Raw genomic sequence first — 25,867 nt, 5'->3', positions numbered from 1 at the left:
AGAAATAATGAAAATCATTGTAATGCAAATGTGTTGATGGTCATGAAATGTGATGTCTGTGATGATTTTGAGAGCGGTGCTGCTTTTGTTGTGCATATGCTGTGTGTAGCGCTGGACTCACCTTGTGACCCTAGCACCCCCTTCTCTCTAATAACCTCATTTGTGTTTTGCAGCTCAGTTAGCAGCGTGGCCGCAGGCAAGATCACAGAGGCCAGAAGGTGGGGGCACGGGGCCCGACTCCGGACGATCCTACATCTGGTGCTGAGGAACTCCGATTCTCACCCGTCAATTCGCTGGGTCTGTTCTCCACGGATGAGAGTGCGGACTTCGAGGAACATGCCTCGCCATGCTCCAGAAGCCATTCTACCCCAAGGCCATCTAGTGTTCCTCCGGTCATTCCCGGCTTCACTCTGGAGGTTCTGGCCCCAAGCACCTCGCCACAGGGCACCCCATTTGTCCCCAGGATAGCACCGACCCCATGGAGGCCTCGTGGACACGCCAGGTCTGTTCCACGAGCGCCACATGAGATGGCACAGTTGTCCAGGAGGACTGTAGGCTGGTGACCAGCTCATCAAAGCATTGGGGGGCATATCCCGACAGCTGGCCACCATGACTGAGTACATTCCGCGGATGGTGGAGGCCCTGGATGCGATAGCCAGGAACACTGTTGGCACAGGCCGCCCAGTGGTCCCGGAGCGCAGTACTCCATCCCTCGGTTCATCACCACCACTGCGAACAACAGATGAGAGGAAAGACCAAGATCCTGCTTCTGTATCAGAGACTGTTGCATCCTCGATACCCCCCGCTCCCGTACCCGTGCAACCACCGCCTCTGCCTTCCTTCCCCGAAATGAGGCACCGCCTGAGGAGCTCCTCGGCCAGGCACCGTGGAGCGAGGAGGGGAAGGGATAGAGGTGGGTGGAAGAAGGGGAGGGGGAAAGCAAAGTGAGGTGCATGTCCGCAAGTGATGGCTGTGTTATATTTTCATCTGGATTTGTGCAATTTGTTGTAATATATGGGGGCAGGGGACCACCCTCCTGGTTTGCATTTGTATCGTGTGTTGTTGGACATGTTGAACATTTGATTGATGTCAATGGTGGAAAAAGTGGGATGTGGGCAGGGCTTGGGTGTTATTTCCTGTGATATTTATGATTTCAGACCAATGTTGGTATAAATTTTTTTTTAATGAACGTAACCTTGTTGCGCATTGTCTCAGATAGCTGGACCGTTACACACTAGTGATTTCGTAACATGAAAGGGTTAAATAAAACTTAACTTCAATTAACGTAAACCTTAACGGCACCAAGCTGATGGGCACCATTGATGTCTGCGTTGCACACACACAGCAGTGTGTCAGCGTTGTCACTCACATCAATGTTCTTTCAGGCAAATCGTTCAGATATCAGCTCCTCACGTAAGAGTCTTGCAGCTATGTTGCCCTTTCCTGTGGTCTGGACGGGGTCATGGGCATCGTTACATATCCAGCCTGATTGTCTGGCCCTAGGTCAGCGTCCAGCCCCTCGTCATCCTCTTCCTCTCTCTCCTGAGGTGGAGCATCAGTCCCTTCTGGCGATTCTTGGCCCCTCTTGATAGCCAGGTTGTGCAGCATGGAGCACACAACCACGAATTGACCTACTTGCTCAGGGTTGTATCGTAGCTCCCCTCCTGAGTGCTCCAGACATCTGAAGCGCTGCTTAAGCACAGTTATTGTTTTCTGGACCACATTGCGTGTGTCTCTGTGCCTCCGGGGTTGTATCGCTTCTCGGCCTCGGTGTGGGTGTCACACAGGGGGGTCATCAGCCAGGTGGCTAGGCCATATTGGTTATCACCGAGCATCCAGCATTGTCCTTGTGGCTGATTCTTAAAGATGTCAGAGACAGCGCTCTCACGCAGGATGTGAGCCTCATCGAAAGTGCCTGGACATTTGGCATTCACAGCCAGTATGATCTGGTTGTGGTCAACAACTAGTTGGACCTTCAGGGAGTAAAATCCTTTTCTGTTATGAAAACGCACCGGGCCCTGAGAAGGTGGCCGCATAGCAATGTGAATGCACTGTATTGCTCCCTGCACCCTGGGGAACTTAATAATGTGGCAGAATGCTCCAGCCCTGTCAGTCTGAGCCTCCGTGGTAATGGGGAAGCTGATAAAGTCCATCCTTCTCGCGTACAGGGCTTCCGTGACCCGTCTAATGCAGCGATGGGTTGCATGGTGCGACAGAGGGAAATCTCGACCGTGGAGGCCCGAAAGGAACCGGACACGTAGAAAGACAGTTCCGCAGTGACCTTGACCTCGACCGACACTGATGTCCCGATGACAGGCTGCATATGTGGCCTGATGAGCTCACATATTTCATTGATCACCATGTTGTGGAAGGGCAGTCTCTGAAGGCAGGTGTGGTCAGAGAAGTCGAGGTAAGACCTCCTTTCCCTGTACGTGCAGGGTGTGTATGGTCTAGTCCTCCTCCTCATTCTTGTATGTCTTAAATTGGGGGCATAATGATGTGCATCACACATTGAGCCATCTGCATACTGCAGCATCTGCGTATTAATCGATGCAGGCTAAGAAATGACTGGCCCCATTGCAATGAAAATATACTAGCGATTGATCAGAAACAATAATTTCCTCACTAAAATACACCTAGAGTAAACCCCCAATAGTCCAGAGTCTGAAAAGATGTCTGTTGAGATGATCACTTCACCTGAGAAGAACTCCAGAGTCAATGCAAACTCCCCCGAAGTTGAAGCAGCCTTTTGAATGAAGCGACCTGCAATTTTAAAAATGGCAGCCACACTGCTGACTTTAGTTCAGAACAGTTCCACTTTTTCTGGTCGTTTTTTTGGGCGAGCGATATTGTGGGTGATATGTGTGTGAGGTGGTGAAGGTGACGGTGGGCGGTCTCCTGGGCATTAGTTTCACCAAATGTAGTCTTTACGACAAAAAAAAAAGTGAAATTATTGAATCCCGACGTTAATTCCGTGTGGAAAGTAACGCTGGGCGATATTAAGGGTGTGGATTTCGCCCATTCTGATGATTCTGCCCAAAAAATGTGGACGGGTGGTAATATTTTTTCCCGGCGTTAAGCACATGGGGACAGTAACGCTCGGCGATAAATTTCAGAAAAATGCCCGTCAGTTTCAATTTTGTGCCAAAATTGGCGATATATGGGCGTTACACGTCATTTCAGCGTTAAAATGGACGATAAATGGGTGTTATGCATGCCAAAATATTGGAGGTTCTCACCCATGATCTCTGGCACCAAAATGCTCTCCCACTTATACCCCTTCCACCTGCCCTAAAACTAAGTTCAGAACCGCCCCCTCCCTTGTTGGGCTTGTTATATACTGGCTAAAAAATTTATCTTGAATGCATGTTAGGAATTCTGCACCCTCTATACCTTTCACACTACCTTTGTCCCAGTTAATATTAGTGTAGTTGAAATCCCCTACTATTATAGCCCTATAATTTTTGCACTTCCAGAAATTTCCCTACACATTTGCTGCTCTATCTCCCTCTGACTGTTTGTGGGTCTACAGCACACTCCCAGCAGTGTAATCGCCTATTTTTATTCTTCAATTCCAGCCATATGGCCTCATTTGTTGATCCTTCTAACATATTATCCGTCCACAGAGCTGTAATTATTTCTTTAATTAATACTGCAAACCCCCCTCCTTTTTTATTCCCCTCTCTATCCTGTTTGAAAACCCTGCAGCCAGGAATGTTGAGTTGCCATACTGCCCTTCTTTCAGCCATGTTCAGTCATAGCTATAATATCATACTCCCAAGTGTCTATCTGTGCTCTCAGCTGATCTGCCATATACCCTAGACTCCCTGAATTGAAGTACTGCTAAACTCCCTTGTTGTCTATTTTATCTCTGTTTCCTCTGCCTTCCAAATTCACTTTCTCATTTTCTGTTTTCCAATTTCAGCTTTGCTTCTCTTCCATCCCTCATCCCCATCCCCCTACCAAGCTAGTTTAAACCCTGCCCAACAGCACGAGCAAATCCCCCCCCTGGTGAGGGAATTGGTCCTGGCTCGATTGAGGTGTAACCCATCCGGCTTGTACAGGTCCCACCTCCCCCAAAAATGGTTCCAATGCGTCAGCAAGCTAACGTCTGCCCTCCTGCACCATGTCTCCAGCCATGCATTCATCTGCTCTAACCTCCTATTTCTGTACTCACTAGTACGTGGCACCAAGAGTAATCCTGTGATTACTACCTTTGAGGTCCTACCTTTTAATTTTTCTCCTAACTCCCTAAATTCTGCCTGCACAACATCATCTCTCTTTCTACCTATGTCATTGGTACCAATATGGACTACAACTCTGGCTGTTCTCCCTCTCCCCCCAGAATGTACTGCAGCCGCTCAGTGACGTCCTCTGACCCCTGGCACCAGGAAGGCATTATACTATCCTGGAGTCACATCTGTGGCCACATAAATGTCTGTCTGCTCCCCTAACTGTCGAATCCCCTACCACTATTGCTCTTCCATTCTTTTTGGATGGTTTTCTAGACCAATATGTCGAGGAACCAACTAGGGGGGGAGGCCATCTTAGACTGGGTGTTGTGTAATGAGAGAGGATTAATTAGCAATCTCGTTGTGCGAGGCCCCTTGGGGAAGAGTGACCATAATATGGTGGAATTCTGCATTAGGATGGAGAATGAAACAGTTAATTCAGCGACCATGATCCAGAACTTAAAGAAGTGTAACTTTGAAGGTATGAGGTGTGAATTGGCTAGGATAGATTAGCGAATGATACTTAAGGGGTTAACTGTGGATGGGCAATGGCAGACATTTAGAGACCGCATGGATGAACTACAACAATTGTACATTCCTGTCTGGCGTAAAAATAAAAAAGGGAAGGTGGCTCAACCGTGGCTATCTAGGGAAATCAGGGATAGTATTAAAGCCAAGGAAGTGGCATACAAATTGACCAGAAATAGCAGCGAACCTGGGGACTGGGAGAAATTTAGAACTCAGCAGAGGAGGACAAAGGGTTTGATTAGCGCAGGGAAAATGAAGTACGAGAAGAAGCTTGCAGGGAACATTAAGACGGATTGCAAAAGTTTCTATAGATATGTAAAGAGAAAAAGGTTAGTAAAGACAAATGTAGGTCCCCTGCAGTCAGAATCAGGGGAAGTCATAACGGGGAACAAAGAAAGGGTTTGATTAGCGCAGGGAAAATGGAGTACGAGAAGAAGTTTGCAGGGAACATTAAGACGGATTGCAAAAGTTTCTATAGATATGTAAAGAGAAAAAGGTTAGTAAAGACAAATGTAGGTCCCCTGCAGTCAGAATCAGGGGAAGTCATAACGGGGAACAAAGAAATGGCGGACCAATTGTACAAGTACTTTCGTTCGGTATTCACTAAGGAGGACACAAACAACCTTCCGGATATAAAAGGGGTCAGAGGGTCTGGTAAGGAGGAGGAACTGAGGGAAATCCTTCTTAGTCGGGAAATTGTGTTGGGGAAATTGATGGGATTGATGGCCGATAAATCCCCAGGGCCTGATGGACTGCATCGCAGAGTACTTAAGGAGGTGGCCTTGGAAATAGCGGATGCATTGACAGTCATTTTCCAACATTCCATTGACTCTGGATCAGTTCCTATCGAGTGGAGGATAGCCAATGTAACCCCACTTTTTAAAAAAGGAGGGAGAGAGAAAACAGGGAATTATAGACCGGTCAGCCTGACATCGGTAGTGGGTAAAATGATGGAATAAATTATTAAGGATGTCATAGCAGCGCATTTGGAAAGAGGTGACATGATAGGTCCAAGTCAGCATGGATTTGTGAAAGGGAAATCATGCTTGACAAATCTTCTGCAATTTTTTGAGGATGTTTCCAGTAGAGGGGACAAGGGAGAAGCAGTTGATGTGGTATATTTGGACTTTCAGAAGGCTTTCGACAAGGTCCCACACAAGGGATTAATATGCAAAGTTAAAGCACATGGGATTGTGGGTAGTGTGCTGACATGGATTGAGAACTGGTTGTCAGACAGGAAGCAAAGAGTAGGAGTAAATGGGTACTTTTCAGAATGGCAGGCAAGGTTCTGTGCTGGGGTCCCAGCTGTTTACACTGTACATTAATGATTTAGACAAGGGGATTAAATGTAATTTGCGGATGACACTAAGTTGGGTGGCAGTGTGAGCTGCGAGGAGGATGCTATGAGGCTGCAGAGCGACTTGGATAGGGTAGGTGAGTGGTCAAATGCATGGCAGATGAAGTATAATGTGGATAAATGTGAAGTTATCCACTTTTGTGGTAAAAACAGAGAGACAGACTATTATCTGAATGGTGACAGATTAGGAAAAGGGAAGGTGCAACGAGACCTGGGTGTCATGGTACATCAGTCATTGAAGGTTGGCATGCAGGTACAGCAGGCGGTTAAGAAAGCAAATGGCATGTTGGCCGTCATAGCGAGGGGATTTGAGTACAGGGGCAGGGAGGTGTTGCTACAGTTGTACAGGGCCTTGGTGAGGCCACACCTGGAGTATTGTGTACAGTTTTGGTCTCCTAACCTGAGGAAGGACATTCTTGCTATTGAGGGAGTGCAGCGAAGGTTCACCAGACTGATTCCCGGGATGGCGGGACTGACCTATCAAGAAAGACTGAATCAACTGGGCTTGTATTCACTGGAGTTCAGAAGAATGAGAGGGGACCTCATAGAAACGTTTAAAATTCTGATGGGTTTTGACAGGTTAGATGCAGGAAGAATGTTCCCAATGTTGGGGAAGTCCAGAACCAGGGGTCACAGTCTAAGGATAAAGGGTAAGCCATTTAGGACCGAGATGAGGAGAAACTTCTTCACCCAGAGAGTGTGAACCTGTGGAATTCTCTACCACAGAAAGTTGTTGAGGCCAATTCACTAAATATATTCAAAAAGGAGTTAGATGAAGTCCTTACTACTAGGGGGATCAAGGGGTATGGCGAGAAAGCAGGAATGGGGTACTGAGGTTGCATGTTCAGCCATGAACTCATTGAATGGTGGTGCAGGCTCGAAGGGCCGAATGGCCTACTCCTGCACCTATTTTCTATGTTTCTATGTTTCTATGTTTCCTTCTCCTGCCCTGTGCAGCTGAGCCACCCGTGACTTTGCTCTGGCTGCACTTCCCAGAGTAAATCGCCCCTACCAGAACTCAGAAACAGAATACTAGTTGGAGAGTGAGATGCACTCAGGAGACTTCTGCACTACCTGCCTGGTCCTCCTCTTCTGCCTGGCAGTCACCCATTCCCTTGCTGCCTGCACACTCGTGGGGAGACACCTCCTGAAACGCACTATCCACAAAGTAGGTCTTTTCCCCTCCATCATTTTTGATCTGTTCAGAAAATTTTCAAGACGAGATCAATGGAATTTTGTTAATTAAGGCTATCAAGGGATATGGAGCAAATTTGGGTAAATAGAGTTGAGGTACAGATCAGTCATGATCTAAATAAATGGCAAAACAGGATTGAAGGGCTGATTGGCCTACTCCTGTTCCTTTTCACCTTTGTCCACTTGCAATCTGTGGTAATTTCACCAGTGCCATTATCTCTGTTGCTGGGATACCAGAAAGTAAGTCCAGAATTTTGCCACTGTTCAGTGGATGGGATGGATGGTGGGTCAGCTGTCAAATTTTGAATGAGTGACAGCGCGTCTGGAACCCGCTGTCAAATTGCGCACACTCCACTTTTCCAATGTGGGGATTGCCTGCGCTGAGCAGACCCGACCGCCAGTAGCGGGAAAGGCAATTGGAGCAATTATTGGCTTGTCTAGAAGCCCTTGACAGTGAATTTTTACTTACCTTTTAACTTTAACAGATCGCCCACAGATTTCACCCTGCTCCTAGACCCTGTCTGGTCATCTGAGGTGGAGGTTGCGTGGCCATTGAAGCAGCTGATTGCTGATAACTTGAAAACTAGTATAAAAGCTCCCACTTTACAAACTGTTCACTTTCCAAACCCAGAGAATCTGGGGCGAAATTCGGGAACTTTGCATCTCCTGTTAGCGCCCGTGGTGGTGCTAATTGGGCCCAATTGAGTTTTTGCCTGGGCGCAGTGTGAACAGCACATCCAGCTAAATTGGGTGGAGGTTTTGCGGACGTTCTAACATGCATTGCCTTGCTTGCTTGTGCCCGGCGATAATGACATCATCGTAGTGCGCAGCACCCCATTACCGCCCCAGAAGAGAAATTCGGTTGCCCCACCTGCCGCTGACAGTGACAGCTTCAGCTGTTGAGTTTCAGTTGGGAGTCAACCGGGGAAGTGCTATTTAAAGGTGCCATCTTTAGAAATAACTTTTATCGGCCATTACTGTTTGCAGATTACTAACCCACAGGCAGATTTGCTGTTGGACATGTTTGTCCAATGTGTCAGGTCACGTTGTTCGCATGCCAGACACGAGACTCCCAAAGCAAGTGCTCTACTCGGAACTCCTTCATGGCAAACGAGCCAAAGGTGGGCAAGGAAACGTTACAAGGACACCCTCAAAGCCTCCCTGATAAAGTGCAACATCTGGGAGTCCCTGGCCAAATACCACCCTAAGTGGAGGAAGTGCATCCGGGAGGGCGCTGAGCACCTCGAGTCTCATCGCCGAGAGCATGCAGAAACCAAGCGCAGGCAGCGGAAAGAGCATGCGGCAAACCAGTCCCACCCACCCCTTCCCTCAATAACTATCTGTCCTACCTGTGATAGGGACTGTGGTTCTCATATTGGACTGTTCAGCCACCTAAGGATTAATTTTTAGAGTGGAAGCAAGCCTTCCTTGATTCCGAGGGACTGCCTATGATGATGATGATTTGAACGATTTTCAATTGAAGAAGTGTTCTGCCTATTAACCATTTCTATGTTTCATTGATGGCAGGTTTGAAACAATAACATTTAAATTGTTTCATTGGGCTTGTGTTGGCACTCGATCTCCTGCTCCGACGTCACCATTGGAAGCAACTTTGGCAGAGAGAAAGGCAAAGAGAAATACAGGGAGAAAGGCAGAGAGAAAGGCAGAGAGAAAGGCAGCAAAATGTGGCCAGAGGGAGGAGGCCCAAGAACGCTGGCAACAGGAGGCTTTACCCTCTCAGGGTATTCCGATAGCAGTTCTCCTACATCAATTTCACTGAGGAACAGTGTGTTCGAAGGCTGTGCTTCAGCAAGGATGTGGTCACAGAACTCTGCCATCTGCTCCAACCAGACCTTAAGCCTCAGACCAGGCTGAGGACGGCTTCCTCAGTGGCAGTCAAGGTCACCTTCCTGCTCAATTATTACACCAATGGATCATTCCGGTGTGCAACAGGAGACATCTCCCGTATCTCCCAGTTTGCCGTACATTGCTCTATCGGCGAGGTCACAGATGTTCTGTACAGAAGGAGAAGGGAATACATTTTCTTCCCGATGACCAGAGAGAAACAGTTCGACGTACATGTGGCTTTGCCAGGATAGCGTGCTTCCCCATGGTGCAGAGCACTATTGATTGCATCCACATTGCTTTGCGAGCACTGCACAACAATCCTAAGACATTCCATAACCGTAAAGGCTATCAGTCAGTCATAGGCGGTCCCTCGAACGAGGATGACTTGCTTCAACATGAGTTCGCAGATGTTTCAATGAAGGACCCGATATTCCAGTCCTGAACTCCAGGGGTAGAAGATGCCTATGCGTGGATTTTTTTAACGTGTGGTGGCCGTTGCACATCAGCCACCACACAGGCTTGACAGTCTTGGTCCAGTGGCAAGGGTTAACCAAGACGACTGGAGACCTGCTCTACTGCACGGACCTAGTGCGCACATATCGCAGTGTGGGCTAGCCCGTGCTGCCCTTGGGCCCTCGGCTCTTCTGGGCCCCGTACCCTCATCTGTCGCACCTTCGCCACAATCTCTCACTGCTTCTCCGTCACAAACAAATGCAGCAATACTGAAGCACTTTTAAGAGGATGTGGACATCAAAATTAGGAAAGCTTAAATTTTTTTTTAATTACTATATTCTGGGGAGATTCATGATTAGAATATGGAAACCAGAACTACAACTGTGGTGGATAACTGAATTTTTAACAAGTTAACAAGAAAGGCTATCACTCACTGAATGTACAGTGGTGTATAACGACACACATGGAATCCTCACCGTCAATGCTCGCTATCCTGGCAACAGCCACGATGCCTTCATCCTGCGCCTGCTCTCTTCCAGCCAAGACTTGAAGCTTGCAGCTGGCTGGTCGAAGACAAGAGCTATCCAGTCTCCACCTGGCTTACAACTCCTCTCCGCAACCGCAAAACTCCTGCCCAGCACTCGTACAATGAATGCTATGCCACCATCAGGAACATCATTGAGCAGACCATCGGAGTGCTCAATCAATGGTTCCACTGTCTTGACCGCTCAGGAGGAGTCCTCCAGTACTCAGCTGAGCAGGTGTCCCTATTTATCATCGTCTACTGCATGCTGCACAACGTAGGAGTAAACGGGTACTTTTCAGAATGGCAGGCAGTGACTAGTGGAGTGCCGCAAGGTTCTGTGCTGGGGCCCCAGCTGTTTACATTGTACATTAATGATTTAGACGAGGGGATTAAATGCAGTATCTCCAAATTTGCAGATGATACTAAGTTGGGTGGCAGTGTGAGCTGCGAGGAGGATGCTATTAGGCTGCAGAGTGACTTGGATAGGTTAGGTGAGTGGGCAAATGCATGGCAGATGAAGTATAATGTGGATAAATGTGAGGTTATCCACTTTGGTGGTAAAAACAGAGAGACAGACTATTATCTGAATGGTGACAGATTAGGAAAAGGGAAGGTGCAACGAGACCTGGGTGTCATGGTACATCAGTCATTGAAGGTTGGCATGCAGGTACAGCAGGCGGTTAAGAAAGCAAATGGCATGTTGGCCTTCATAGCGAGGGGATTTGAATACAGGGGCAGGGAGGTGTTGCTACAGTTGTACAGGGCCTTGGTGAGGCCACACCTGGAGTATTGTGTACAGTTTTGGTCTCCTAACTTGAGGAAGGACATTCTTGCTATTGAGGGAGTGCAGCGAAGGTTCACCAGACTGATTCCCGGGATGGCGGGACTGACCTATCAAGAAAGATTGGATCAACTGGGCTTGTATTCACTGGAGTTCAGAAGAATGAGAGGGGATCTCATAGAAACGTTTAAAATTCTGACGGGTTTAGACAGGTTAGATGCAGAAAGAATGTTCCCAATGTTGGGGAAGTCCAGAACCAGGGGTCACAGTCTGAGGATAAGGGGTAAGCCATTTAGGACCGAGATGAGGAGAAACTTCTTCACCCAGAGAGTGGTGAACCTGTGGAATTCTCTACCACAGAAAGTAGTTGAGGCCAATTCACTAAATATATTCAAAAGGGAGTTAGATGAAGTCCTTACTACTCGGGGGATCAAGGGTTATGGCGAGAAAGCAGGAAGGGGGTACTGAAGTTTCATGTTCAGCCATGAACTCATTGAATGGCGGTGCAGGCTAGAAGGGCTGAATGGCCTACTCCTGCACCTATTTTCTATGTTTCTATGTTTCTATGTTTCATGAGGGAGCAGACATTGCCACCAGGCACAGCTCCACCACCTCAGGATGAGGAGGAGGAGGAGGAGCAGGAAGAGGATGAAAAGGTGGAGGAAGAGGAGGACCAGGAGCAGCAATACCAGCGATGGAGGAAGCAAGCAAACAATCGGGATTCTGGAAGGGCTGTCCGCGACCGTCTCATCAGACTTTGGTTCCATCCCACTTCCCAGTTCCTCTGGATGACCCCATCACCACATCAATTTGTCCTACCATATCAAAGCCCCAAAACTTAAATGAGAGACACCAGCAAAGATGAAACATTCAAATTAAAATTTGTCATAACAATTAACAGTAACATAAAGAACAAATGTATTTATGAATCACCCTTGTGCATTTCCTTATATCCAAACTTTTTTACAACTCCTCCGTAGTGTGTCCCCTGTGGCTGCAGCACGGCTGGTGAAAGCCTGCTGTGTGTCAGAGCCAAACATTATAGATGTCCTTACAGGAAGCTCTCAACCAGCTCTGGGCCTAGAAGCCCTGGCTGTAGACTGCACCAGCTCAGGCTGGGCGGCAGCAGTCTGGGCTGGCTGGGTGACAGGCAATGGCAGAGTAGCAGTGGTAGAATCAGGAATGCTGTCATCTTGAGAGAGCATGGTTCTTGCTCCACTGACCCACTACAACTCCCGGGGCAGCACCTCAGCATCCCCACCAATCTGCTGGAGCACAGATTGGTGGGCTGCTGTGACACAGTGAGATCCCAGGTGGACTGTGGTGGACCTAATGGCGATGGCAGCCACTAGGTCCACCACTAGGCATGAATGGCATCTAGCTAAGACTGCATGAGAGCAGTCTGAGACTCGATGGCACTAACCATTTTCTGCATCACAGCACCAAGACATTGCATTGCTTCTGCCTGTGCTGTAGTGGAAGCTGCCACATCACCCGTGACATGCGTCATGAGGTCTGGATGGTGGATCTCTCTGGGAGTCCACCATCATTTGCAGACGGAAAATTATGGGCTCCATGGCGTGTGCAGAGTTCTGTGAAATGCTGGAGGTGGACTCCTCCATGCTCCTTACCATAGAGGAGAGGCTCTCGGGCACCCTTGCCATTGCACCTATCGTGTCAGAGTGCATGGTCATCACCTTTCTTGTGTACGCCTCCCCATTGAGGTCCTCATCTGAGTCCTGTGCAGCTGGCTCCTGAGGTATCCTTTCCCCTTGACCTTGCTGCTGCCCGCAAGGCCCCAGTGCAGCAGCCAATGTAGACCCCTCTGCTAACTTAACCTTTAAGAATCACATAGTGTCAGTCTCTGAGCTGGTGCCCGTGGGTGAGGGATGCAATGACTCATTGCTTGTATTCTCCTCCTCGTCTTCTTCCTCCCCCGATTGCTGAATACAAATCAACTGAAATTGGGTAACGCTCTGCAAATAATGCTCCTGCAGCGCCCCATTGAGGTCATTAGCGCCTCATTTACCGGTCCCTTCCTTCTAGGAGCACTAAAGCCCAATTCAGCTGAAGTTCAGAATCATTTGCGCCTGGAGCTAACTTTTCAAACTTTTAAAAGTGAGCACCCTTTTCGGGGCACTACCGAAATTCGCCCCATTGTTTTCTCCCTTTGGAACACAGATTGAGTTTTATGCAGGCTGCAAGTCTTTTAAGCAAACTCTCTGCCCAGGGTCACCTCATTGCAACAACCTCTCATCTCTGACAGAGTGCTTCTGTCATCTCAACTTCAATTGCTATGTACTCCATCAGCATGGAAACCATTTGCACCTCGTCATCTTTGTCCTCAGAATCTGACCACGATTAGCCCTAACACCAGCATCACCAGGCACACCAATAACGACACCAACCTTCTCAGCAATCACCTGATTCTGCACAGGATAGAGGGCATCAGCACACTGATCACATTGTTGCCCGGGACCCCAGGGGTGCTTCACCATGGCCAGATTTACTTCACTTGACGCTGCACATCCTGGCTGCCACATGATGCGCGAGGTTGCCACCACCCGATACCAACAGCTTAAAGCATCCCTACAATGTCCAAGCTATTCTTTTCACACTCATCAGCTTTGCGGCGGGAGAGGGGTTGGGTGGGGGGGGCTACCATTTCTATTCACTGCAACTCATTAAGCCACTTCCAAAGGTGCACACAAATGTGTCCAAGAAAGCCAAGCATTAAAAATAAAGACTTGAAAGTTTGACAGCACATTAACAAAAACGTCACATGAATATTGGCTAAAACACACAAGTGCGTACCCTTGTGTGTTGTTAGTTGGTATGATTGGACCAGGATGAGGGTGAGTCGAAGGTATGGCTAGTGAGATGGGGAAGTGATAATATAGATAGAGAGGGATGAGTGGCAAGGTACGTTGGTGTGAGTAACGATGTGCAGGAGTAGGGTAGGGAAGGCAGAGTGATGGGGATGTGATGAGGTTGAGTGTGGCTTTGCAGTAACATTTCATGATCGACTGAAATCATTGAAACATTTGTGGTACTCTACCCAGGTTCTCCTGACCACATCCCTGTTTGTGCCCTCCTGTGCAATGTGCAACCAGCTTGCATTGGTTTCCTGGGGAGGTACATAGGAACATAGGAAATAGGAGCAGGAGTAGGCCATTTGGCCCCTTGAGCCTGCTCCACCATTCTACAAGATCATGGCTGAGCTCTTCTAGTGTCAGCCAGTGTTCAGCACTCTCGCCTCTGAATCAGAAGGTTATGGTTCAAGTGCCACTTGAGCATAAAATTCCAGCTTGACACTTCAGCACAGTGCTGAGGAAGGTGCCATCTTTCAGATAAGACATTAAACCAAGGCCCTGTCTGCTCTCTCAAGTGGATGTAAAAGGTCCCACAGCACTATTTCGAAGGGGAGCGATCCCCTGAGTCCTGGGCAATGTATTTATCCCTCAATCAACATAACAAAAAACAGATTATTTGGTCATTATTATACTGCTGTTTGTGGGAGATTGATCCTGCGCAAATTGTCTGGGACATTACCTACATTACAACAGTAGGGAGCAGTGTGCAGCCGCCTGGAAATTGGCGTGGTCCTGGCCTGCAAGACCATCAGTAGGCCGGGGCCATTGGAGGGAGCAGCGTGTGATGGCCCGGCCTGGAAATCACGCAGTCCCGGCCTGCAAGACCATCAGCAGGCAGGGGCCATTGGAGGGAGCAGCGTGCGGCGCAATAGAAACATAGAAACATAGAAAATTGTTGCAGGAGCAGGCCATTCAGCCCTTTGAGCCTGCATCGCCATTCAATAAGATCATGGCTGATCATTCCCTCAGTACCCCTTTCCTGCTTTCTCTCCAAACCCCTTGATCTCTTTAGCTGTAAGGGCCATATCTAACTCCCTCTTGAATATGTCCAATGAACTGGCATCAACAACTCTCTGTGACAGGGAATTATACAGATTAACAACTCTCTGAGTGAAGAAGTTTCTCCTCATCTCAGTCCTAAATAGCCAGCCTACCTCTTATCCTAAGACCATGTCCTCTGGTTCTGGACTTCCCCAACATCGGGAACATTCTTCCCGCATCTAGCCTGCCCAGTCCCATCAGATTCTTATACGTTTCTATGAGATCCCCTCTCATCTTTCTAAACTCCAGTGAATAAAGGCCCAGTTGATCCAGTCTCTCCTCACATGTCAGTCCAGCCATCCCTGGAATCAGTCTGGTGAACCTTCGCTGCAGTCCCTCAATAGCAAGAACGTCCTTCCTCAGATTAGGAGACCAAAACTGAACACAATATTCCAGGTGAGGCCTCACCAAGGCCCTGTACAACTGCAGTAAGACCTCCCTGCTCCTATACTCAAATACCCTAGCTATGAAGGCCAACATACCATTTGCCTTCTTCACCACCTGCTGTACCTGCATGCCAACTTTCAATGACTGATGAACCATGACACCCAGGTCTCGTTGCACCTCCCCTTTTCCTAATCTGCCTCCATTCAGATAATATTCTGCCTTCGTGTTTTTCCCTTCAAAATGGATAACCTCACATTTAACCACATAATACTGCATCTACCATGCATTTGCCCACTCACTTAACCTGTCCAAGTCACCCTGCAGCCTCTTAGCATCCTTCGAGCAGCTCACACCACCACCCAGTTTAGTGTTCTCTGCAAACTTGGAGATATTACACTCCAAATCATTGATGTATATTGTAAAGAGCTGGGGTTCCATTACCCCCAATACCATGTGCATTAATTTTGCACACCAATCTCTTGTGTGTGACTTTGTCAAAAGCCTTTTGAAAGTCCAAATACACCACATCCACTGGTTCTCCCTTGTCCACTCTACTGGTTACATCCTCAAAAAATTACAGAAGATTTGTCAAGCATAATTTCCCTTTCATAAATCCATGTTGACTTGGACCGATCCTGTCACTGTTTTCCAAAAGCGCTGTTATTTCATTTTTAATAATTGATTCCAACATTTTCCCCACTACTGATGTCAGGCTAACCGGTCTATAATTCCCCGTTTTCTCTCTCCCTCCTTTTTTAAAAAGTGGTGTTACATTAGCTACCCTCCAGTCCTTAGGAACTGATCCAGAGTCGATAGACTGTTGGAAAATGATCACCAATGCATCCACTATTTCTAGGGCCACATTGTTAAGTACTCTGGGATGCAGACTACCAGGCCCTGGGGAATTTATCGGCCTTCAATCCCATCAATTTCTCGAACAAATTTCCTGACTTATAAGGTTTTCCTTTAGTTCCTCCTTCTCGCCCGATTCTCGGTCCCCTAGTATTTATGTAAGGTTATTTGTGTCTTCCTTTGTGAAGACAGAACCAAAGTATTTGTTCAATTGGTCTGCTATTTCTTTGTTCCCCATTATGAATTCACCTGATTCTGACTGCAAGGGACCTACATTTGTCTTCACTAATCCTTTTCTCTTCACATATCTATGGAAGCTTTTACAGTCAGTTTTTATGTTCCCAGCAAGCTTCCTCTCATGCTCTATTTTTTCCCCCCTCCTAATTAAACCCTTTGTCCTCCTCTGCTGAATTCTAAATTTCTCCCAGTCCTCAGATTTGCTGCTTTTTCTGGCCAATTTATATGCCTCTTCCTTGGATTTAACACTATCCCTAATTTCTCTTATTAGCCACGGTTGAGCCACCTTCCGTGCTTTATTTTTACTCCAGACAGGGATGTACAATTGTTGAAGTTCATCCATGTGATCTTTAAATGTTTGCCATTGCCTATCCCCTGTCAACCCTTTAAGTATCATTCGCCAGTCTATTCTAGCCAATTCACGTCTCATACCATCGACGATACCTTTCCTCAAGTTCAGGACCCGAGTCTCTGAATTAACTGTGTCACTCTCCATCTTAATAAAGAATTCTACCATATTATGGTCACTCTTCGCCAAGGGTCCTCGCACAACAAGATTGCTAATTAGTCCTTTATCATTACACATCACCCAGTCTAGGATGGCCAGCCCTCTAATTGGTTCCGCGACATATTGGTCTCGAAAACCATCCCTAATACACTCCAGGAAATCCTCCTCCACCGTATTGCTACCAGTTTGGTTAGCCCAATCTATATGTAGATTAAAATCGGCCATGATAACTGCTGTACCTTTATTGCATGTATGCCTAATTTCGCGTTTGATGCTGTCCCGAACTTCACTACTACTGTTTGGTGATCTATACACAACTCCCACTGGAGTATTCTGCCCTTTGGTATTCCGCAGCTCTAACCATACAGGTTCCACATCATCCAAGTTAATGTCCTTCCTTACTATTGTGTTAATTTCCTCTTTAACCAGCAACGCTACCCCACTTCCTTTTCCTTTCTGTCTATCCTTCCTGAATGTTGAATACCCCTGGATGTTTGAGTTCCCAGCCTTGGTCACCCTGGAGCCATGTCTCTGTAATCCCAAGTCATCCTCGCTTCGAGGGACTGCCTATGATGATGATGATACTCCAAAATTACTTCATTGGCTGTAAAGTGCTGTGAGACGTCCGGTGGTCATGAAAGATGTAATACAATTCCAAGTCTTTCTTTCTTTTTTCTTCCACCCATTGGAAGGTAAGAGAACCTCCCTGCATGTTTTGATGCTGCTCCATACGTTTTTTGGAGAGCCTGGATGCAGCTGTGCTCCTCTGTGCAGTGCTTGTCAGTGTTTGCGGAATACGGACCTCCACAACTGTGGTTTTAGGTGGCACGCAGACGAGAGGGCTGTGGCTGGCGAGGTGACCAGGGTCATGGACCTGCTCAATGGCAGAGGAGTGGGCTGGTTGGCGGCAGAGTGCTGGTACGTGCCTAAACTGGCCGATGTCCGCCGCGCGGCCAATGCCATCGAGTCGCTAAAAACAGCGCTGGGCCCTGACTCTGTTAGGTGTGTCGAGGAGGCTCAGGCACGTGGGGAGATCCCGTCCGAACTGACCCCCGTCCGGCCGGAATTCCTCATCGGCGCCAAGCCCCGAAACCTCCCTCGGGAGTCGGCATCCCACAACTTGAGCCACCTCGGGGAAATCCCCTCCGTGCTTTTCAGTTCTGCGCAGAGGAGTTTCCTGTATGGGCTGCTCCTACACACTCTCCACCTTGCCGTCCGGAGGAGGCAGGGGTCCCCGATGGAGTGCACTCTACGCGGGAGTCCTCCCACTATTTAATGGGGACTTGGCCTGGAGGGTGGTGCACGGAGCAATCCCGTGCAACAAATTTTTAAGTCGGTTCACGGGCTCCCTGGTCGCCTGCAATTTCTGCGGTCTGGAAGAGTCCGTGTTCCACGTTTTTATGGAATGTATGAGGTTGCAGTCCCTATTCCATTATTTAAAGTGGCTGCTCCTTAAATTCTGGTTGCACTTCAGTTCCACACTCCTGATCTTTGGGCACCCTGTGTGGAGGGCAGAGGGCCTCCTCGTAGGATTGCTCCTGGGCACGGCCAAGTGGGCCATCAGCCAGTCCAGGCAGCGGGTGGTCGAGGGGGTCATTCAGCTCGACTGCCTGCCTCTCTTCCATGGTTACATCTGAGCCAGGGTGTCCCTTGAGATGGAGCACGTGGTGTCCACCGCTATGCTCGCGGCCTTCCGCGAGAGGTTGGCGCCGGAGGGACTGGAGTGCATTATCACCCCCGGCAACCAAATTTTTATTTGATTTTATAAATGTTTTAAAGTTTAATTTGTGATATTGCCGGGTTTTAGTGTCCCCCTCCCTTTTAGCCTGGGGGCACTTGCATAATTTGTGGTTTTAGTGCCCCAAAAAAAACCCACAAAAAAAAAACCATTAAAAAAACCAAAAAACAAAAAAAAACAAAAGAAAAACAAAAAAGGGCACTTTGAAAACTGTTTGGAGTGTCCCCCCCTTTAATGTTCTCAACAAAAGAGTTGTCAGTGTTTGCAGCACCTCAATGCTGTAGACCACTGACAGCACAACTGTCAAAATTAACTTGTACATGGTCCCTTTAAGGAAACTGGCTGATGACGTGTCATCAAATGACAACATCAGTTCCGCTTCCTTCAGTTGGCCGAGATACGCGCTGGGCTGGCTTAACAAGCCCAATCAGCATAAAATCATTTCACAGTGCATGCTGGAGCCAGCAGCCAGGTCGGGACCTGCCACCAACCCCGGCGATACTGGACCCGCCGAAGTTGAGAAATCACGGCCTATGAGTTCCCGTAAGGTAACTGATGGGCAAGTAAAACCATTTACAGTCAACTCTCGATTATCCCCCCCGGGGCCCTCAGAGATCAGGCTATTCTGGGTCAACGATTTTGCCGCGAGGGCGAGTGCACGTACTTGCCGAGAATGTTTGGGTCCCAAATTTATTCGTTTTTTGATGCTTTTCTGCTTCTGTGCAGTCTTGGATGGGATTGTCCACCTATTCATTTTAATATAAAGTGAAGAGACCCATGTTATACTGTGTCTACTTTTTCTTAAAATTGCCAGTGTAAAGGCTTCAACCGCTGGAGGTCGAATGAGACTCGGCTTTACTTACCCCCGAGGCGGCACCCTCAGTGATACCAGACTGCACAAGAGCACATTCACCAAGATCAGAAAGCAGAAAGACAGCAGGGAAGGGAGGAAGAGTTAGATAAATCTTTTACCCCTCTGAACTTGCTTCCAGCGTGATGATCTGGACAGTGCCCTAAAAGAGCGGCCTTCGATCTGATAACGTGAGGATGGGTCGCAGTATGAGCGGACAGACTGTCCAGGTCCGAATTAATTTGATTGCTCTGCAAGGATTCCTTTAAGGTCGAGACAGCATTAAACTTTATTATAAAATAAAGCCTTTCCTCTGTGTGTAGTGATAATGCTGTGTGTCAGCACAGGACTGTGTGTGGGGTGGGTTTAATGGTCGTATGCATCTGTACACGGGACAGAATCACAGTTTTTAAAAGTGCCGTTGCAGTGGGTTCTCCGTTAGATCCGTGTACGGATAATCGAGAGTTGCCTGTACTAACCCACTGCACCAGCCAATTCCTTTCAATCTAAAATGTAATATTAAAAATTAAGAAAAAGGTAAGAAAAACTTGCAATTACATATCTCAAAGTGCCTCACATACAATGGATTATTATGAAGTTCTGTTATATGGGCAAACACAGTAACTGCATTACACATCAGAAGATCACACAAACAGCAACAAGATGAACAATTGGTTAATGTTTTTTGGAGGTGTTGGTCAGTACTTGAACTTACAACCTTCTCACTCAAGCAGAGAAAAGCTATTGCAAGTTATAACAGAAATAAATCCTATTTATGTTCTTAATTTCTGCTTCCTGACATTGTTCAGATGAATTATAACATTTCTCCGAGGATATTCACAAATTTTTATTCATTTAATACACCACATTACAAGGAGGTCACATGTGTAGGAAGGCTGCATCCAGTCGAGTTTCGCAGGGCTCATTACTGGGTCTCTTGCTTTTTGTGGTATAGATCATTGACTTGGACTTAAATGTTGGGGTATGATTAAGAAGTTTGCAGATTGCACTAAAATAGGCTGTTGTGGTTGATAATGAAGAAGAAAGCTGCGGACTGCAGGAAGATAGCAATGTACTGGTCAGGTGGGCAGAACAGTGGCAAATAGAATTCAATCCAGATAATTGTGAGGTAATGCATTTGGGGAGGTCTAACAAGGCAAGGGGATACACATTAAATGGTATGACACTGAAAAGTGTAGAGGAACAAAGGGACCTTGGAGTGCAGGTCCACAGATCCATGAAGGTAGCAGGCCAGGTAGATAAGGTGGTTAAGAAGGCATATCGAATACTTGCCTTTATAAGTCGAGGCATGGAATACAAGGAGGTTATGCTTGAACTGTATAAAACACTGGTTAGGCCGCAGCTGGAGTACTGATTGCAGTTCTGGTCACCACATGACAGGAAAGATATGATTGCACTGGAAAGGATGCAGAGGAGATTTTTAAGAATGATGCTTGAACTGGAGAATTTTGGCTATGAGGAAAGATTGGAGGTGCTGGGTCTGTTTTCTTTGGAACAGAGGAGGCTAAGGGGAGACCTGATTGAGGTGTATAAAATTATGAAGGGCCTGGATAGAGTGGATAGGAAGGACCTATTCCTTTGGCAGAGGGGTCATCAACCAGGGGGCATAGATTTAAAGTAATTGGGGGGAGGTTTAGAAGAGGTATGAGGGGAAATTTCTTCACCCAGAGGGTAGTGGGGATCTGGAACTCACTGCCTGAAAGGGTGGTAAAGGCAGAAATCCTTGCCACATTTAAAAGATATTTGGATGTGCACTTAAAGTACCGTAATTTAGAGGGCTACGGACCAAGAGCTGGAAAGTAGGATTAGGCTGGATAGCTCTTGGTTGGCAGGCATGGATATGATGCGCCGAAATGGCCTCCTTTCATGATGTAAACTTCCATGATTCTAAGGTTCATTGTTTCTTTTTTTTAGATTGAGTCTGTTCTGAGGCAAGGAGTCACTTTACTGAACTGGTCATCTCTAACACTCGAACAATTCTTTTCTGATACGAATACTGCCATGGATGAGTTGATTAAATTGTTAAAGACAGTAAGTAGATTTCTTAAAAAGTTGAAATTTGGGAAACAGAATGGGGCTGAAATTCAGCCTCCCGCTAAGGTCTGTTACCAACGGAAAGCGGCGGCCATGCGGCGGTGTCGAACGGTGCCGATTTTTTGTCAAATGGCAGCCGCTTATTGCTGCCAAACTCTCCTAAGTGCGCCAGCACGCACCGCTGACCTCCCACCCCACAAGCAAAACACACAGTAATAAATCTTGCGGCCGCAGCTCGGTGCCCCCGACAGTTTTTTCTGTCGGTGCACTGTGCTTGCAGTGTGTGCAAAATGGCGGTGTGGCTGCCATTAAAGGGGAGGATGCATGCTGCAGCCGCCATCTTATTTTTTTTGTTGGCCGACAATTATGCCTCCGGATTCGGCCGGCCACCAACAGGCAGCCTGGCACCCCCACGTGGGTCCTAGGCCGCTGTGTCAGCCGAAACCTTCCCTGGTGGCCCAGTGGACCTAACTAAAATAATCGCAGAGCTCGCAGCGGCTCTCTCCTTTAAGTGAATGGGAGAGACGAAATGATGCGCCAGCGTGATGATATCATCAGCACTACGTTGATAGCTGACTGTGCCAGACACTCCGCCCATCTCCACTTCTGCCCCTCTTATGACAGACACTCCACTCCCGCCCCCACTTCCACCCCCATTATGACCGACTTGAAAAAAAATTCAAATAGCTGAATTTCGCGCAAGATGCCGCTGCATCCACCGTGGCGGTTAAAACACAGGAAAAACGGTAGGTGCGACTCATTTCCGGCAGGGGTGAATTTTGACCCCAACATCTTTTGACAGCTAATGACAATGGGTGAAAAATTCGGCTTCACAGTACCCAATTTTTCGGTGCTACAGGTGCCATTTTGTGCTGAAAATGGTGTCCCCGCAGGCACACTTCTGTTACATGCTGTGCTGGATGCCATCTTTGTGAGGGCTTTAGCGTTGGCATTGGGAACACGCGGCAATGATATGTAGAATATCCTACCAAATCAAACTTTCCAGCTCTTGGTCTGTAGCCCTGTAGGTTACAGAACTTCAATTGCATATTCAAGTAATTTTTAAATGCAACAAGAGTTTCTGCCTCTACCATTGTTTTAGACAGTGAGTCCCAGACTCCCACCACCTTCTAGTTGAGAAACATTCTCCTCAACTCCCCTCTAATTCTTCCACCAATGCTTTAAATCTATGCCTGCTGGTTATTGACCTCTCTGTTAAGGGAAATAGTTCCATTTTATCCATTCTCTCAGTCTCTTCTCAGCCTCCTCTTTTCCAAAGTAAACAACCCCAGCCTATCCAATCTTTCCTCATAGTTAAAATGATCCAGTCCTGGCTACATCCTCGTACATCTCCTCTGTTCCCGTTCTAGTGCAATCACATCTTTCCTGTAATGTGGTGACCAGAACTGTATGCAGTACTTTAGCTGTGGCCTAACTAGCATAATCTCCCTGCTCTTATATTTTATGCCTCGGCAAATAAAGGAAAGTATACTATATGCCTCTTAACCACCTTATCTACCTGTCCCGCTACCTTCAGGGATCTGTGGACATGCACTCCAAAATTCTTCTGTTCATCTACACTTCTCAATATCCTACCATTTATTGTTTATTCCCTTGCCATGTTAATCCTTCCCAAATGCATTAACTCTCACTTCTCCGGATTGAATTCCATATGTCACTTTTCTGCCCACCTGACGAGTCCATTGATATCTTCCTGCATTCTACAGCATTCTTCCTCACTACCAACTACAGGATCAATTTTTGATTAATCTGCAAAATTCTTAATCATGCCCATTACATTGAAGTCTAAATCATTGATATATACCACAAAAAGCAAGGAACCTAGTATTGAGCCGAGAGGAACCCCACTGTAAACAACCTTTCAGTCACAAAAACACCCATCGACCATTATCCTTTGCTTCCTGCCACTGCGTCAATTTTAAATGCAACTTGCCAATTTCCCTTGGATCCCATGAGCTTTTACTTTTCTGACCAGTTTACCATGTGGGTCCCTGTCAAAAGCCTTGCTAAAATCCATGTAGATAACATCAAATGTGCTAACCTGATCGACCCTCCTTGTTACCTCCTCAAAATAATTCAGTCACATTAGTCAGACAAGACTTTCCCTTCACAAATGCATGCTGACTGTGCTTGATTAATCTGTGCCTTTCTAAATGCTAATTAATATATTTCATTCAAAACTTTTCCAATAATTTGCCCACCACCGAGATTGGACTGACTGACCTGTAATTACTCGGTCTATCCCTTTCTTCCTTTTCAAACAACGGTGCAACATTAGCAATCCTGCAGTCCTCCGGCACCACACCTGTAGCCAGAGAGGTTTGGAAAATGATGGTCAGAACCTCTGCTATTTCCTCCCTTGTTTCTCTTAATTGCCCGTGATACATTTGATCTGGACCTAGTGATTTATCTAGTTCTACAGGTGCTAAGGGAGAAAAATTCGGTACCTTAGTGCCTCCTGTTAGCACCAGAAGATGGCACTAATGGAATGCTAGAGCAATATGGCTGGGGTGAGACAAATCCAGCACCGCACGCAAATCATCCCCCATCCCCCCATAGCGCCACCGTAACAGTTATCGCCGGGAGCCTCAATGCCAAGTGGATCATATCATCAGGGAATGTGCCCACTGACTGCCCGATCTGCGAAATTGAATTGAAGTCAACTCAACACTCCAGAAGGAAATACCTGCATTCCAGGGAAGGAACCTTTCTTCTTTAAGTACAAGGTTGTGTAAGCTTAATGTTGTTAATCACACACATAGACTTGAGCTATTTCATAGACTGGCAATTCATAGAATCATATTATGGGGAAACATTCAATACCTTAGTGCCTCCTGTTAGCGCCAGATGATGGCACTAATAGGGCGCTAGAGCATTATTGCTGGTGCGAGACGAATACAGTGGCACATGTCAAATCTCACCTCCCACCACCGCAGTGCCGTTGGTAACAGAAATCAGCGGGAGCCTCAACGCCAGGTGGATTGTGACGTCAGTGAGCGTGCATCAGTGAGGTGACATCAGGGAAAAATAGAAAAAAAGCCAAAGCGTAAGGCACTATACCTGAATTTGCGAAGCATTCGCAACAAAATAGATGAACTAATAGTGGAGATAGAAATTAATCAGTTTGATCTAATAGTCATTCGAGAGATGTTTTTGCAAAGTGACCAAGGTTGGGAACTAAATATTCCAGGATACGTAACTTTTAGAAAAGATAGACAAAATGGAAAAGGAGGAGGGGTAGCCCTGATAATAAAGGATCGGATAGTAGAGAGAAAGGATCTTAGCTCGGAAAATCAAGAAGTATAATCAGTTTGGGTGGAGCTAAGAAACAGCAAGGGGCAGAAAACATTGGTGCGAATTGTTTATAGGTCCCCAAACAGTAGTTGTAATGTAGGGCACAGTATAAATCAGGAAATTAGAGTTGCATGTAACAAAGGTAATACAATAATCATGGGGGACTTTAATCTACATATAGACTGAGTGAACAAAATTTACAGTAACAGTGTGGAGGACGAATTAATGGAATGTACACAAGATGGTTTTCTGAATCAGTATGAGGAACCAATGAGGGAACATGAGGTATTGTGCAATGAGAAAGGGTTAATTAACGTCGTAAAGGGCCGTTAGGGAAGAGTGACAATCTGATTGAATTTTACATTATGTTTTCAAATGATTTAGTTAAATCGGAAACCAGGGTCTTAAATCTAAACAAAGGAAACTACGTAGGTATGCAGGGAGAGTTGGCGAAGGTAGATTGGGAAACTAAATTAAAAGGTATGATGGTAGACAACTCGAGCATTTAAAGAATGAATACATAATTTACAACAAACATACATTTCTTTAATGCACAAACACCCTACAAGAAAAGTGATCCAACCATGGCTTACAAGAGAAGTTAAAGACAGTATTAGTTCAAAGGAAGAGGCTTATAAAGTTGCCAAAAAGAGCAGTAAGCCTGAGGATTGGAAAGATTTTAGAATTCAGCAAAGAAGGACCAAGAAATTGATAAAGAAAGGGAAAATGGAATACGATAGTAAACTGGCGAGAGACATAAAAACAGACTATAAAAGCTTCTATAGGTATGTAAAAAGGAAAAGATTCGCGAAAGTAAATGTGGGTCCCCGACAGGCTGAGACAGGAGAAAATCAAATGGGGAATAAGGAAATAGCAGAGAAATGAAACAAATACTTTTGTTTCTGTCTTCACGGACGAAGACATGAATAATCTCCTGGAAATAGTAGAGTATCATGGGTCTAGTGAGAATGAGGAACCGAAAGAAATTAGTATTTGTAAAAAAATAGTACTGGAGAAATTAATGGGACTAAATGCCAATAACCTGTCCCGTCCCATCAGAATCTTGTATATTTCTATGAGATCCCCTCTCAT

General features: G+C 46.6%; 1 protein-coding gene across 1 annotated transcript in view; it reads left to right on the top strand.

Moving 5' to 3' along the window:
* LOC139266712 (dynein axonemal heavy chain 8-like) overlaps positions 1-25,867 on the top strand; it is a 2,132,242-nt gene that overhangs the window by 873,880 nt on the left and 1,232,495 nt on the right. The window contains exon 20 of the mRNA XM_070884298.1: positions 21,341-21,457. Coding sequence (XP_070740399.1) covers positions 21,341-21,457 — 117 coding nt within the window. The remainder of the gene's footprint in view (positions 1-21,340; positions 21,458-25,867) is intronic.

The sequence above is a fragment of the Pristiophorus japonicus genome, chromosome 7 (assembly GCF_044704955.1).
Source record: "Pristiophorus japonicus isolate sPriJap1 chromosome 7, sPriJap1.hap1, whole genome shotgun sequence".
NCBI lineage: Eukaryota > Metazoa > Chordata > Chondrichthyes > Pristiophoridae > Pristiophorus > Pristiophorus japonicus.
This window is presented reverse-complemented; position numbering and strand designations above follow the sequence as displayed.